General features: G+C 43.3%; 1 protein-coding gene across 1 annotated transcript in view; it reads right to left on the bottom strand.

Annotated features, from left to right (window-relative positions):
• LOC146074120 (A disintegrin and metalloproteinase with thrombospondin motifs 2-like) overlaps nt 1-14908 on the bottom strand; it is a 301085-nt gene that overhangs the window by 136762 nt on the left and 149415 nt on the right. Inside the window, exon 5 of the mRNA XM_083181900.1 lies at nt 12018-12101. Within this exon, the coding sequence (XP_083038026.1) occupies nt 12018-12101 (84 nt within the window). The remainder of the gene's footprint in view (nt 1-12017; nt 12102-14908) is intronic.

Raw genomic sequence — 14908 nt, 5'->3', positions numbered from 1 at the left:
ACTGAGCCGTCAGTCCAAAGGTGAAAGTCAATTGAGCCAGCGTCGCTTACGTTTTCGGGTTGCGTCCCGGATGTACTTGAATACACTTCTGGTACAGTTATCTTCATTGGTCGCGTCTCCTTAACGCCAGGTGGAAGTGCGTCACTCGTTTGACCTGCAACTCGTGTTACACTTTATTTTTTCCTTATTAGGAATTGCTATTTGTATGCAGTGTGTTTCTCCATTAACAATGCGTATGCCATAAAACGTGAAAAATCTCCTGCACGCCACCTCCTTCCAAGGTAGGCTACGCTGTGTATCACTGCTTTCAGTAAAAGGCACAACCCCGACAACCTCTTAGAGAAACTGAGGGAAATCATTTTGCAGTGGCTTACCCCCTCAGACTCTCCTGGGGATTTGTGGTGTCGGACAACGCCAGTAACATTGTGCGGGCATTACACATGGGCAATTTCCAGCACGTGACATGTTTTGCCCACACAATAAATTTGTTGGTGCAGCATTTCATAAGAAATGACAGGAGCGTGCAGGAGATGCTTGCGATGGCCCGCAAAATTTGCTGACACTTTCGGCATTCTGCCACTGCCTGCCAAAGGTTGGAGCGGCAGAAAAAACTCCTCAACCTGCCCTGCCATCAGCTAAACAAGAGGTGGTGATGCACTGGAACTCCACCCTCTATATGCTGCAGAGGATGGAGAAGCAGCAAAAGGCCATTGTCTCTGTTTCCAGTGGACACAAGTCTACAAAAGGTGCAAAGACCTGCTGGTCAGTAGATTGTCATCTGAAGGGGACCGTGACACGGCCCACAGCTCCTCCTTGGTTTTTTCCCACACCTGTGGCTGCAATTTCCCACTCAACCCGCTGGTGGGGATGCAGGGCAGGCAGGAGGAAGTTTGGACATCTGGTCCGGACTAAAGGACCTGCCAACGATTGCTGACATGTCTACTGTCGGTGCATTGTATGTCGTCACCATTGACCGTGACTGGCCGGAGCCAGCAACTGTGGCAGACAGGCACTCTTCTCCCAGCCCGATTGCCCATTGGCCTACGGCCTTGTGTCCCCTTTAGCTTGGCGGCCTAAGAAGCCTTATTTAGACCAACAAACTGCCTACACAGTTGCCTCAGCACACCTCAACCCAGGTGAGTCTTACATTACCCAGCCCTCTTAAGAGAGGACAGCTTTGGGGAGATCACTCTCAAGTTATTCAACCAAGGAGCCCCCGGGCCACTTATTGGGGCCTTTCCCTTCTTCAGAATTATCTTCAGGAATGGCATTGTGCCAAAGCTCAGGACATCACTTGCCTCGGATTACAGAACCCTATAGGAGTTGTTACTCCAAAATCACACGGTGCACCTAGGCCCAGCAGGTACCTTATTCCTTAATAGAACTGCGCAGTTCAGGGACTTATTCTGTAGAGTCTGGACACTGGTTATTATTATTATTATTGAATAGCACCTATTACTTTGCACGATTGACATTTTCTTATAGGGTACTGCATATTTTTCTTGCTAACTTCGGGAGTTAATTGCATTGCAATATAGTTGTTTGAGGGTATCTTGGGTACGGTATATTGTGCGAATTGAGGCCTATGGTGCTATAGGGGCCCCAGTGAGCACGATATCTTTCTTACAAAACAATATTATTCTTCCTGTCTTTTATTGCATTCATTGTTTGAAATAGTATATTGCCTTGATTATGCAGTGTATTGTGTGAAGTGTGGCCTACAAGTGCCACAATGACCCCATCGCACTCAATATCACACAGGTGAACTGTCTTTGGATATTTTTGGCATTTACCGCCATCCAGTATTATTGTCATTGCAACGTTTAACCTCTTCCGTAGCGGTGATCCGTGATTCTTTTTGCGGCAAAATAAATAATTTTGTTCACCGTCCTGACGTGTGGTGACCAGTGTGTTTGTGGTTGTTTTGGGGTATTGCCTTCCCGAGGTCCTTCTGTCCCTCCGCCAGTGGCGTAACTATAGCACCGCAACCCCCGCGGTCACGGGGGGCGCTGTGCATGTGGTGGCGCTGGGGGGCTGCGGTGCTATAGTAATGCCCCAGCCCCCCATCCCCCGCAGACTTACCTGTCTGCGCATCCCGGCTCCCCTCCCGTCTGCATAGAATTATTAATTGAAGCCAGGAGGGGAGCCGGGACCCGCAGACAGGTAAGCCTGGGGGGGCACCGGCGGCCGGGGTGGGGAGGCCGGCGGGGAGGGGGGGGCCATCCTTAGGCCCGATCCTTAGGTGTGTGACAGCGTTGAAGCACTGCTGTCACACACCCATGTGCAGCAGCGGGGTCCCTGTGGTGCTGGGTAGCAAGTCAGAATCTCAGCCAATCAGCGTCCGGACAGTGTTTTTTAATTATTCAGCGCTTCCCACGCCGCCACCCGCCAAATGGCAATACTCAGTTCCCAGCTGCCGCAAGGACCCCACTGACTTACTGCCCAGCGCCACAGGAATCCCCTGCCCACCCCCCACTGCTGCCATATCCCCAGGCATATAAACACAATAAATCACATGCGATTTATTGCATGTATAATTTGGCACATCAAGTGCTCTCAAGGGCAAACTGGTTTGACTTGTCGGACTAGTCTATAGTGGCCTTAAATTTCTGGTATACTAAATTTTGATTAATTAATCTATTTAATATGCATTCACAGGCATATTAGTTTACTGTTGCTGTAATTTGTACTACAGGTTGAGTATCCCTTATCCAAAATGCTCGGGACCAGAAGGATTTTGGATAATGGATTATTCCATATTTCAGAATATTTTTATACAGTATTTCAATGATTTATCTTAAGGTATCTTGTATTATGTTATACAAACACATTAAAAACACATGAAATACACACAAATATATTTTATTTGTGCATAAAACAAGGTTTCAAAACATGAAACAAAGTTTGTGTACTATCTCAGGTACTGGATTTGAATGCTAAGCAATACGTTTCTTACACATATTTAGTGTCAGTTACATATGTCCTTAGTAGTGCTGCTACAAATGTTCACAGTAGTGCCAGTTACATATCATGTCCTCAGTAGTGCTGTTACATATCATGTCCTCAGTAGTGCTGTTACATATCATGTCCTCAGTAGTGCTGTTACATATCATGTCCTCAGTAGTGCTGTTACATATCATGTCCTCAGTAGTGCTGTTACATATCATGTCCTCAGTAGTGCTGTTACATATCACGTCCTCAGTAGTGCTGTTACATATCATGTCCTCAGTAGTGCTGTTACATATCATGTCCTCAGTAGTGCTGTTACATATCATGTCCTCAGTAGTGCTGTTACATATCATGTCCTCAGTAGTGCTGTTACAGATGTCCTCAGTAGTGCTGTTACATATCATGTCCTCAGTAGTGCTGTTACATATCATGTCCTCAGTAGTGCTGTTACATATCATGTCCTCAGTAGTGCGGTTACAGATGTTCACAGTAGTGCCAGTTACATATCATGTCCTCAGTAGTGCTGTTACATATCATGTCCTCAGTAGTGCTGTTACATATCATGTCCTCAGTAGTGCTGTTACATATCATGTCCTCAGTAGTGCTGTTACATATCATGTCCTCAGTAGTGCTGTTACATATCATGTCCTCAGTAGTGCTGTTACAGATGTCCTCAGTAGTGCTATTACAGATGTCCCCAGTAGTGCTGTTACAGATGTCCTCAGTAGTGCTGTTACATATCATGTCCTCAGTAGTGCTGTTACAGATGTCCCCAGTAGTGCTGTTACAGATGTCCCCAGTAGTGCTGTTGCAGATGTCCCCAGTAGTGCTTTCATCAAGAATTTATTTTTTTCACTTTCTGGAATGTATGGTTTTCGGAATAATTTGGATAAACGATATTTGGATAAGGGATACCCAACCTTTAGTAATATATTGAATTATTTACAAAATTATCTGTATAGCGTCTGATTTATATACATACATTTGGTTGGTACATTCGATTTCTCCACTTTACAGATGTGTCTGTATTTCTGTATTTAGCTTAACCGCGACTAATCGCAATTGCTTTGTAATTAAGCAATCGAGTAAAAATGTGCTTGTGCATGGGCGCATGTATTTATTCACACCCTCAATCATAGGCAATGCATCAGGAAGTCCCATGTGTGTGATTATACAGTACGTAGCCTGCCATGGGTAGTCACTGCTGCATGCATACACACCACAGCAGCCACAAAAAACTGAAGTGTCTGGAATATCTGTATCTCTTTCCCAAGAGCTGATAAATCTCTCGCAGAGAGAAATAGAATATATACACATGTAAAAGATAGGCGAGAAAATAATGTTAGATGGGGATGAAGCACCCTACAATGAGACTGCATTAATGGTACTGGAGTCAGAGAGCAGCAGTGCAGCCACATACGCTGACCTCTTTTCTTCCTGCTGTTCTTGTAACATCAACAAATGGACAGATCCTAGAGATATTAATAGAAAGCATACAGTCATCATGAAATAGTCTAGACAACAATAATTATTTTTAGTATTACTACATTTTATTTATAAGGTGCCGCAAGCAGTCTGCAGTGCCATAATAATGCTCAGCTCCCTCTGGGACCCATGAAAAATATTTAAAAATTATAATTTATATTTTTTCATTGTATTGTCTCAACGGGTATGGATCATTAAGTCTCCAGCATTATGGTCAAGAAACATTAATTTGACATGCAGGAAGGTCGACATGACTTTAGGTAGACATGGGTAAGGTCAACAGGGTCATTAGGTCGACATTGAAAAAGCCGATTTTTTTTTTTACCGGAATGTCAAATCAACATAAATACTAAAACGTAGATCTGTGTCCCCTCGCATGGCTTGCTGTGTTCACCATGCTTTGGGCACAGTGCCTCGCTATGCTCGGCACACTATGGCCCTTATTCTGATTCGGTCGGTACGGCCCGCGTGCGGCCGTACCGCCGATGTTTGGACTCTGCACATGCGCAGTGGTCAATCTGCGCATGTGCAGCCCCCTTCGCCGCAGACGTATTTCGTCCGCCGCAAAGGGGGCGTATAGGGGCGTGAGAGGCTTCATGCCCTCATTTCCCTATGTGTACGCCCCGCGTTTCATGGGCGTTCCCATGCAAACGCGGGGCGTATGCATGGTAATGAGGGCATGACGCCCTCATTACCATGACATGGGGGCGGAAAGCTGACGTCGCCGGATGTCAGCTTTCAGCCCCCATACAAGCTACCACACGGACGATTGTCCGTGTGGTCTTAGCTTGCGGGAGCTGCCGCGGCGTGCGGGCCTGCCTTCGATGGTCGACGACCATCGAATGCAGGGGGCAGCTCCCACCATGGTGGAGGCGTAGCCTCCACCATTTTAATGCGGATCGCCAGCCGTCCGTGTACGGACGGCCGTGGCGATCCGTCTGGTGGGCGGCCCTTGGTTTGTGCGGTCGGAGCCCCGTGTGCGGCTCTGACCGCACCAACCAGAATAAGGGCCAATGTTATTATCCCACCACACCCTAGTGGATGGTAGGGCATGAAAAACTGCCTGACGGCACATGTTGTGTCAACATGGACACCGAAAGGTAGCACCGAATCCCCTCGTATGGCTCGCTGCGCTCGCCATGCTTCAGGCACGGTGCCTTGCTATGCTCGGCACACTATTTTATTCTCCCAACACCTCCTAGTAGATAGTAGAGCATGAAATAGCGCCTGTCGGCACATCGTGTCAACATGGACACTGATACATACCACCGTGTCCCCTTGCATGGTTTGCTACACTCGGCATGCTTCGAGCACAGTGCCTCACGATGCTTGGCACACTATTGTATATTGAATACCGCCTGTTGGCACATAAAAACTTATGTCGCACTAATGACCCTGTCAAACTTACCCATGTAGACCTAATGACCCTGTCGACTTAACCCATGTCGACCTTAAGTCATGTCAACCTTCCTGCATGTCAACCTAATGATGTCTACCTAATGCGTGTAAACCATCATGCTGGTGACCCAATGACCGTATTCCTGTCTCGACAGCAATTTATTTTTCTTCTTAAAAAAGTAAATAAAACAGTAATTAATTTTACACAAACAAAAAAAAAACACAAATACATGCACATTTTTTTGTGTTTAAGAGGATTCAACATGTGACTATGACCAGTTAAAAACCATTCCTATATGTAAAGGTAAAATGACTTGTCCAAAATCTGCGTTGTGCTAAACACGTGGCATTATGATATATGATGATAGTCAGACATTCCAGGTACAATGCAGTCCATGATGAAAATAATGCCGAAGTGGATTTAATTGCGAAACTGATCAAAAAGAATCTTTTCAAAATAAATGAAAATGTTTCTCGATACTAAACAAGTGCGCCAAGATGAAATAAGAATATGCAATTGCTTAATAATTAATATCCATCAACAATCACTCTGACACACATACATGAATGAATGTATATACATCTGAATGAGCTGAATGGAATCATGTGCTTACCTGTCAAAATGCTTCAGTCCGTGCTGTAAAGTGCCACAAAATGAGATCTATTATTTCAATGATAAAGGTACAGTATCTTGTCAAGCGTGTTCTTTATTCCACAGTCCTCCAATGGGAATTGGTGAGTTCATGTTGCGTCCATGGTAATTCTCATGCTGTATTTCCAGGTAGTCTATAGATGGTGCACATACATCCACACTGTGTAAACACTTCCCTTATGGTACAAATCCAGTGTGGTAATGGTACTCTCGGTGCACATCCCTGTTCTGCCATTCTTGCAATAATGTTCGATACTTGCAAAACATTGAATAGATGGAATACAAATTCCATCTATTCTTTGCGGATATGGCTTATTTTTCACAGTATCGGAACATTGAAACCCCCCTTATAATGTATATGTTTTACACTAGTAAAAAAGATTCAAGTATGCCTGATCCATACTACATGGATACTAATTATTTCCATCAGTTGTACTTTATACAGTTGGAAATCATCAGTTGAGCTATTGATGGTAAATGGTGCACCAAGCCACAGGATAAAGTGGAGTTAACCTTTGACATAGCTCACAGATCTTGGTATGATTAAGTATATAGAGTTATTTGAACCCAGTTACGCAGTAGAGCAGAATTACCCACTTACTAACTATACATGTCTTGCCCGACCGCATTGAAGAGGCAGATCGACAGAACAGGCCTGACTTTGAAAGCTGTCGGGCCAGTTTTGTCGTGATCATGGCCAAACCTCGACAATCTATGGCCGTTTATGCGAACACGCCTCTTTTTTACCGAACGCAAAGTGGGACATTGAATCCCACCTGGTGATGTGCCATCAAGCAAAATGAAAATGGGCCAGGGTCACGGCTGTCGGGACGGATCGACAAACGTGACCCGGGACTGAATACCCCCCTATATGTACATAATGTACATCAATGCCTCATCAATGCCTAATATCACGCATGTTTAGAAACAAATTGTAGTAGGCATGAGCAGCAAGGGTAGCAATTAGTAGCCTGTGTTTGTCACTGTATCCTAGTTTAGGGAATTTTTGGAGTCATCCACCAATTGTGTAATATGGATCACTCCCCTGGATACAAAATGCAACTGCAGATAGTAAATTGTCAATCTGTAACTGCTGGGGCTTAACACTGCTCTACAGACAAACTGACTCAATTGACCACTACTACTTGTGGAATTCGGTCTGTAGCCACCAAAGCTCCTCTTTGGTATGAACCAAGTGACAAGAGGTACAGTCCTGCTTGGCTAACAGTTGGTAAGAAATGCCAATGCTGCAGAGGGTAGGATCCTCCCTGACAATTCCTGCACTCACCTAACAGTCTTCAAAACTCCGGTTCTGGGTTCCACCCAGTGGCGTAACTATAAATTTTGCTCCCCAAGCCAAAAAAAGTTGTGGTGTCCATATATATATATATATATATATATATATATATATAGCCTACTCTCTCCAAAAGCAGCTGCTAGAAAGTTAGGGTGCCTGAGCCTGCACCCCGGTATGTTGAGGGCGGGGGTGGGGGGGTGCATTTTTCCACCAATCTCCTGCATCCAGTTGGCCACCATCCTCCGCATGAAGGGTGAGATGTCCTTCTGGACACACTTGCAGTAGGCGCACTGGGGCAGCAGATACCTCTCCTCCATAGTGAGCAGGTTCTGCAGCACCTGGTCATCAAACAGCAGCATTAGTTCAGTCTGAGCCCTGCAGTCTCCACCTAGGAGCACAGCAGATCCAGGTCGGCCACAGTAATGTACTTTCAGCGGTCGGAGAGAGAGGACAGTGTGCATCCCAAGCTTTGCAGCTGCTGCACTAGTACTAGCCCAGGCAGTGCCCTCACTGCGGCGGCGACTACTCATCTACCCAGGCGCCGGATGCTAGGGGGGTCGCAGAGAGAGAGAGACAGTCCTGAGCTCATACTCGCAGGGGAGAGATAGAACAGGGCCCAGGCAGCGTTTAGCTGGCCATCTCCTTGTCCTTGCTGCTGCAGCAGCATCTCAGCCTCCGCACGCACATTCAGTTTTGCAGTACGCCGGGCGCCCGCCGCAGACGACTCTCCCAAGCTGCCGCGGGAGCTGCGGCATTATAGCTACGACACTGGTTCCACCTGCCTGTCACCACTGGAAAAATCATAAGATGCAAACGTTCCTCAACATAATAAAATGGTGGTTTCAGTAATTAGCCTATCAATTAATATCTTTATATAGGACTGGTAAGAACACAAATTACTTGTATTATATGTATCCACGCATATACATTCTGGAGTAACTATTTCTGTTTTTCAACTTCAAAATACAGGTTGAGTATCCGAATATCCGTTATCCGAATTATTCCGAAAACCATACATTCCAGAAAGTGGACAAATTTTTTTTTTTTTTGCTAAAAACTCACTGGGGACATCTGTAACAGCACTACTGAGGACATGATATGTAACTGGCACTATATATGTAAGAGAAAATGGTTGCTTGGCTTTCAAATTCAATATCTGAGATAGTACACACATTTTGTTTCATGTTTTGAAACCTTGTTTTTTGAACAAATAAAATATATTTGTGTGCATTTCATGTGTTTGATGTGTTTATACAGCATAAATGCAAGATACTTCAAAATACATCATTGAAATATTAAAATATTCCGAAATACGGAATAATCCGTTATCCAAAATTCTCCTGGTCCCGAGCATTTTGGATACGGGATAATACAGGTCGAGTATCCCGTATCCGAGTATCCATTATCCGAATTATTCCGAAATACGGACATTCCAGAAAGTGAAAAAAAAAATTTTTTTTGCTAAAAACTCACTGGGGACATTTGTAACAGCATCACTGGGGACATGATATGATATGTAACTGGCACTATATATGTGCAAGACAATGATTGCTTGAGAATTCAGTGCTGAGATAGTACACACATTTTGTTTCACGTTTTGAAACTTTGTTTTTTGAACAATTAAAATATATTTGTGTGTATTTTATGTGGTAATAAAATATATTTGTGTGTATATTATGTGTTTATACAGCATACATGCAAGATACTTCAAAATACATCATTGAAATATTAAAATATTCCGAAATACGGAATAATCCGTTATCCAAAATTCTCCTGGTCCCGAGCATTTTGGATACGGGATACTCAACCTGTATATATATATATATATATATATATATATATATATTATTCTAACCCATAAAAAGAAGTATGTATAAATATGTAGCTGCTGAGTGTGTTAAACTCTGTCTAGTCCAAGACAATATAAAATGGATTATTGTAATATAATTTCAAATGGCAGTACTCAAAGCTCCCGATTCACCGTTTTTTTTTTCCAGCGAATCAGGCTGTTTTCACTCCTTGCGGTGAATCTTTTAAACTGCAAATCTGATTCACCCTTTTCAATTTTCACTGTTTGCCGAAAGCAGCAGTGAATGCTGACCAGTTCTCCGTTTCATGCTCGCTGCAATTCTCTGGTGTATTTCAATGGGGTTTTCACTGTGATTCGCCGTGATTCAATGCTCAGATGGTGAATTGCTTTCAACGTGATTTTCAATGTGTTCTTTTAAAATAAAGGGGTTTTTTTTGTTTTTTTTTGGTGTCAAGAAATCAGTAATTTTATTATGCGAAGGGGCATGCTATTTGTATTCATGTGCTTGCAGCACATGTATATATATTTGAATCCGAAACAGGATTCCTTGCACATCGTGAAAAAACTCATTGAATACCTGCCAAAGATTGGGCTGATTTATTTGCCATGTGGAATTCCAGGTTCAGAACAAATTTTTATTCTGGAAATGGAGATGAGAACTAATGACAGCGAGGAAGATGACCGCCATGGATTGTCAAATTCATAGCTGTTTTTTCAACAATTTGCGGCCCTTTTCGTCAATCCTCAAACTTTCCGACACTCAACAGCCAGAACATTGAATTCCGACTGTCGAGTTGCAGTTGAGAGAAGGGAAAACAGCCTGGGATTCCGACTGTCCGAATGTTCTCACAGTTGGAATCCAGGATTAGGAAGTATTCAATCCCGAATCCGACTGTTGGGATGTTCCCGACAGTCAGATTCACGGCCGTTTTTCGACCCGTTCCGAGTGTAAGTCAACAGCCTGTATTCAATGTTCCGAGTGTTGGAATGGACACCTTGATAAAGACCCCAATTGAGGAGGGTCGAAACGCGTTGGTGCCGTTTTGTGGCACAGAGGACCGTTGCCTTCTACAATTGTCCCAGACCTGCATTGGACTGGTGACTATTTACAAACAAATGCACAAACTGCTTAAAAACCAGATCTGATACCTTTATTTGTAATTGTTCCTTTTGCACCCATTGTCTGGATTCTTTTATTGATTTTTATTGTATTTTGTTTGTATACATGTTGTTTTATTTATATTAAAACTGGCTTCACTATTATAAGCCCTTCTTCTTTTTCATGTATTGAAACACCACATCTACTTGATGATTCTTCAATGGTGATGTGGAAACATGATGGACCTTCACACATACATGACAATGGAAGTATAATTCTATATACTGTTTACTATCACCCTTTTTTTCCACCTGGAGCGCCGTTTGAAGTTATAATCTTTTTTAATATTTGGAAATATCTTTTGTCTATAACTTCTGTGGCAGCCTAAGGTAGCGCAGAACCAGGGAAAACACCCATATACAATATAACTTGGAATGGACACAGTTTGTCAGAAACTGATGCTAAATTGTCAGAATAAGCCGCAAATTCGCCAAATTCGCCGCCGTTACCGACAATTCAGATTACACTTTTAAAAAAGCCACATTTGAAAACCTTCTATGCTGTTGGAAACAGCAGCACTGAATAGGCGAGTGCTGCTATTTCCGTCGCGGGAGATAACGTGCATAGATTAAATACCCCGCATAATACTAATTTGCTTTATATGTTTATGAGTAACATATGGTATGTAACTTCATATATTATAACATTACATTTTTGATTGCTTATCTATAACAAAACTCTGAACACTAATTTGGAAACTTGTTACAGCACCAATAAAAAGAATATTCCAATAGTGGATATAAGTCTGCTTGAAAGTCTTACCCGAAAACATTTAAATGAAGAACGGCATTACAATGTTAGTGGATAACCCAGACATGAGGGGTGTAGTATGGGGCTCCGACAGTGGGGATCCCGACAGTCAGTATCCCGACGTCGGGATCCCGACTGCTGATCCCGACCCCCTGTCGGAGCACCGGCAGTCGGGATCCCGACGTCGCGATACTGACTGTCGGGATCCCCACTGTTGGAGCATCATCCGGCACCCGACATGAGCTTAATCATGTGTTTGGTCATATGGTAATAAGGGTTCTATAATTTGGTCTTAGTTTTAGATATTTATAAAAGTTTAAAATTTTATTTAGTTCAAACAGAGAACAAGAAAAGAAATGGTACAATATTTGTGCTTTTTAAGCATGTTGGTTTCAGTAAGCTTTTAACAATGGTTCAGAAACTGATCCTTCCGTCTAACAAAATAATTTGCATGCTCATCATGGTCCAGAAAATTATTTTAAAATGCATTTTGTTCATGAATATAAAACATACTTACTTTGCTGTAGCTCAGCATTATTATTCTCACAAGAACAACATTAATATGGGCCCCCAATGACTCGTCGTGGTAGATTTCATTGACCTGAAAAACAAACATTATTGACTCTGTTAATTCCTGAAATAGAGGATTTATGATCTTTCTGTGTTCCATAGCAGAAACCTGAAACACTTGCATCACAGCGTTTGCTGCAGCGGTGTTGGTAAAGAGGGTCTAGTAAAACTGGCACCCAGGTGGCACACTGTGTCTCACATAATGGCATTGATTGATTTCTGTCCAGAATCAAAGCAGATTCCTTGGGGAAGTCTATCTGGGGAAGTGCAATTGTAGTGGTCCAGATCAGCGTTAGTAGATGACAGTCAATGCTGCACGAATGCAACTTGATCTTAAGCAACTGTAGACTGTGTACTTTCCACAGTGTCTATAATTGGCTTTACCACACCACAAAAACGGGGGTTCCAAGACTACCAGGACTAGGCTTGGAACAACAGCAACATGCCGCAAAGTGTAAAGCTGACATTACAATATACAAGTTAAGTTCCAACTAGAGGGGATAGGTAAAGAAGGGGTGGGGGGGGGGGGGGGGGGGGGGCTTCTCTTGGCAAGTGGCTCAAATGATAGCAATGGTGTATATATATATATATATATATATAGCTAACAGGAGGAGACAGGTGCTTTACCATGAGGTAGGAGAACGTGCAGTACTGGTTCTATTGTGTTTGTGTATTTTTTTATTTTATTATGGTATGTTTAACATTTTCCTGACCATTTATTTATATTATTTAAATGTTTGATACAGCTGATAGTACTATAGACCATCTATAGCAGTGATGGCTAACCTTGACATTCCAGCTGTTGTTGAACTACACATCCCAGCATGCCCTTCATCAGATTTAGCATGGCCAAATAGTAAAACTGATGCAGGGCATGCTGGGATGTGTAGTTCAACAACAGCTGGAATGTCAAGGTTAGCCATCACTGATCTATAGTAAGGTGACTTTACTTTTTTACAATGAAATTGAAGAAAAAAAATATTGTTAATAAAAGAAACAAAGAGCAAACCTAAATAGACTAGCAGGATAGGCAGAACTAGCGACTCAAGCATATGCTTTTGGCCCCCAGCAACCCATACCTCCCAACCTCTAATACACGGCAGGAGGGACATCAGCATGCGCTGTAGGCGCGCACCTGAAATTTGGGGGCCTGGCCTCCAAACCCAGTCAGTGAAAAATAAGAGCCATCCCCCATTTAAAACATTTTTACACATATCAGCACTGACCTCTCCCCCCCCCCCCCTTTCCCTATTCTCTGCTTCCCCCATCTCCAATATGTTCACCGTGCCCTGAGCTGTCCCTTACCCTTACTCAGAGACAGGGCCAGGGCTAGGCATGGTGTGCAGCTAGCTGGAGTCCCCTTCCCTTACCCTCACCATAATATTATGCAGCAAGTCACACACACTTACAAGCAGTCACAGGGGCGGATCCAGGATAAAATGACAGGAGGGGCACCATTATAAAAGAGGGTTTAGGTGGGGGAGGGGCGGTGTTAGTGGTGCCAGTGTACATGCTAAGAGAGCGGCAGAGAGAGGGTGGGAATGGGATTAAAAATAGGCCCTGGCATTTAAAGTACGCAGGCCCACCATGGTGACAAAAGTGAAGGATGTAGTTGTGCGCGCGCCGAAGGCACGCTCCGGAAAATGGGGTGTGGCCACTCAACAGGGGGCGTGTCCTTGAGTGTAGTGTACAACACCATATACAACTTCTACACATTATGCAACAAAATACTAGACCCCATTATACTTTCCCCTTACACATGATGCCAAATGGAATGAGCCAAAATTCACATAATGCCACACGGATTGAGCCAAAATTCAAATAATGCCACATGGATTGTGTCAAAATTCACATCAAGCCACACGGATTGAGCCAAAATTCACATAATGCCACATGGATTGAGCCAAAATTCAAATAGTGCCACATGGATTGTGTCAAAATTCACATAATGCCACACGGATTGAGCCAAAGTTTACATAATAACACACGGATTGAGCCAAAATTCACATAATGCCAAATGGATTGAGCTAAAATAAACATAATGCCTTATGGATTGTGTCAAAATTCACATAATGCCACATGGATTGTGCCAAAATTCACATAATGCCACACGGATTGAGACAAAATTCACATAATGCCACACATATTGAGCTAAAATTCACATAATGCCACACGGATTGTGACAAAATTCACATAATGCCACACGGATTGAGCCAAAATTCACATAATGCCACACGGATTGAGACAGAATTCACATAATGCCACACAGATTAAGCCAAAATTCACAATACGTTTCATAAACAGGAACATTGTCCACCAAAGGCGCGCATTAAACATTTACACCATAATGTCCATTGCACGTTAAGTTGCACGCCATTATGTCCATTATGTATTATGTCAAACACCATAATGCGTATTAAAAATTATGCTACATAAGTGCTGCTTATCTACATGCTCATTGCCAAGGGTTCCATGCTCATTACCAGAGGTGCCATGCTCATTGCCATGTGGGATTACATGCTCATTGCCAAGGGGAATACATGCTCGCGGTAAATGGGGGACAGCCGCCAGGCAGAAGTGATAGCCACTGACAGTAGCAGAGCCTGGCTGTATTCAGAGCATTGCAGGTCTCGGCTATTTGAAAAAATACCCCTTTCACACCAGAAAATGCATTCCCAGGTTGGCCCCTTTTACACCAGCCTAGTCCCTGCATTTTCTGGTGTGAGGGGGAGAGAAAACCACCCCTCCCCCCCCTTTAACCAGTTATCTTATTTAACCGTCTATATCTTCGGAACCAACTGATCCATTTACATGAGACAAGTATCATATTGAAGAACT

This window comes from Crinia signifera, chromosome 4 (assembly GCF_055691185.1).
Source record: "Crinia signifera chromosome 4, ASM5569118v1, whole genome shotgun sequence".
Lineage (NCBI taxonomy): Eukaryota > Metazoa > Chordata > Amphibia > Anura > Myobatrachidae > Crinia > Crinia signifera.
The sequence above is the reverse complement of the archived record's forward strand: the minus strand, read 5'-3'. Positions and strand labels throughout refer to the sequence as shown.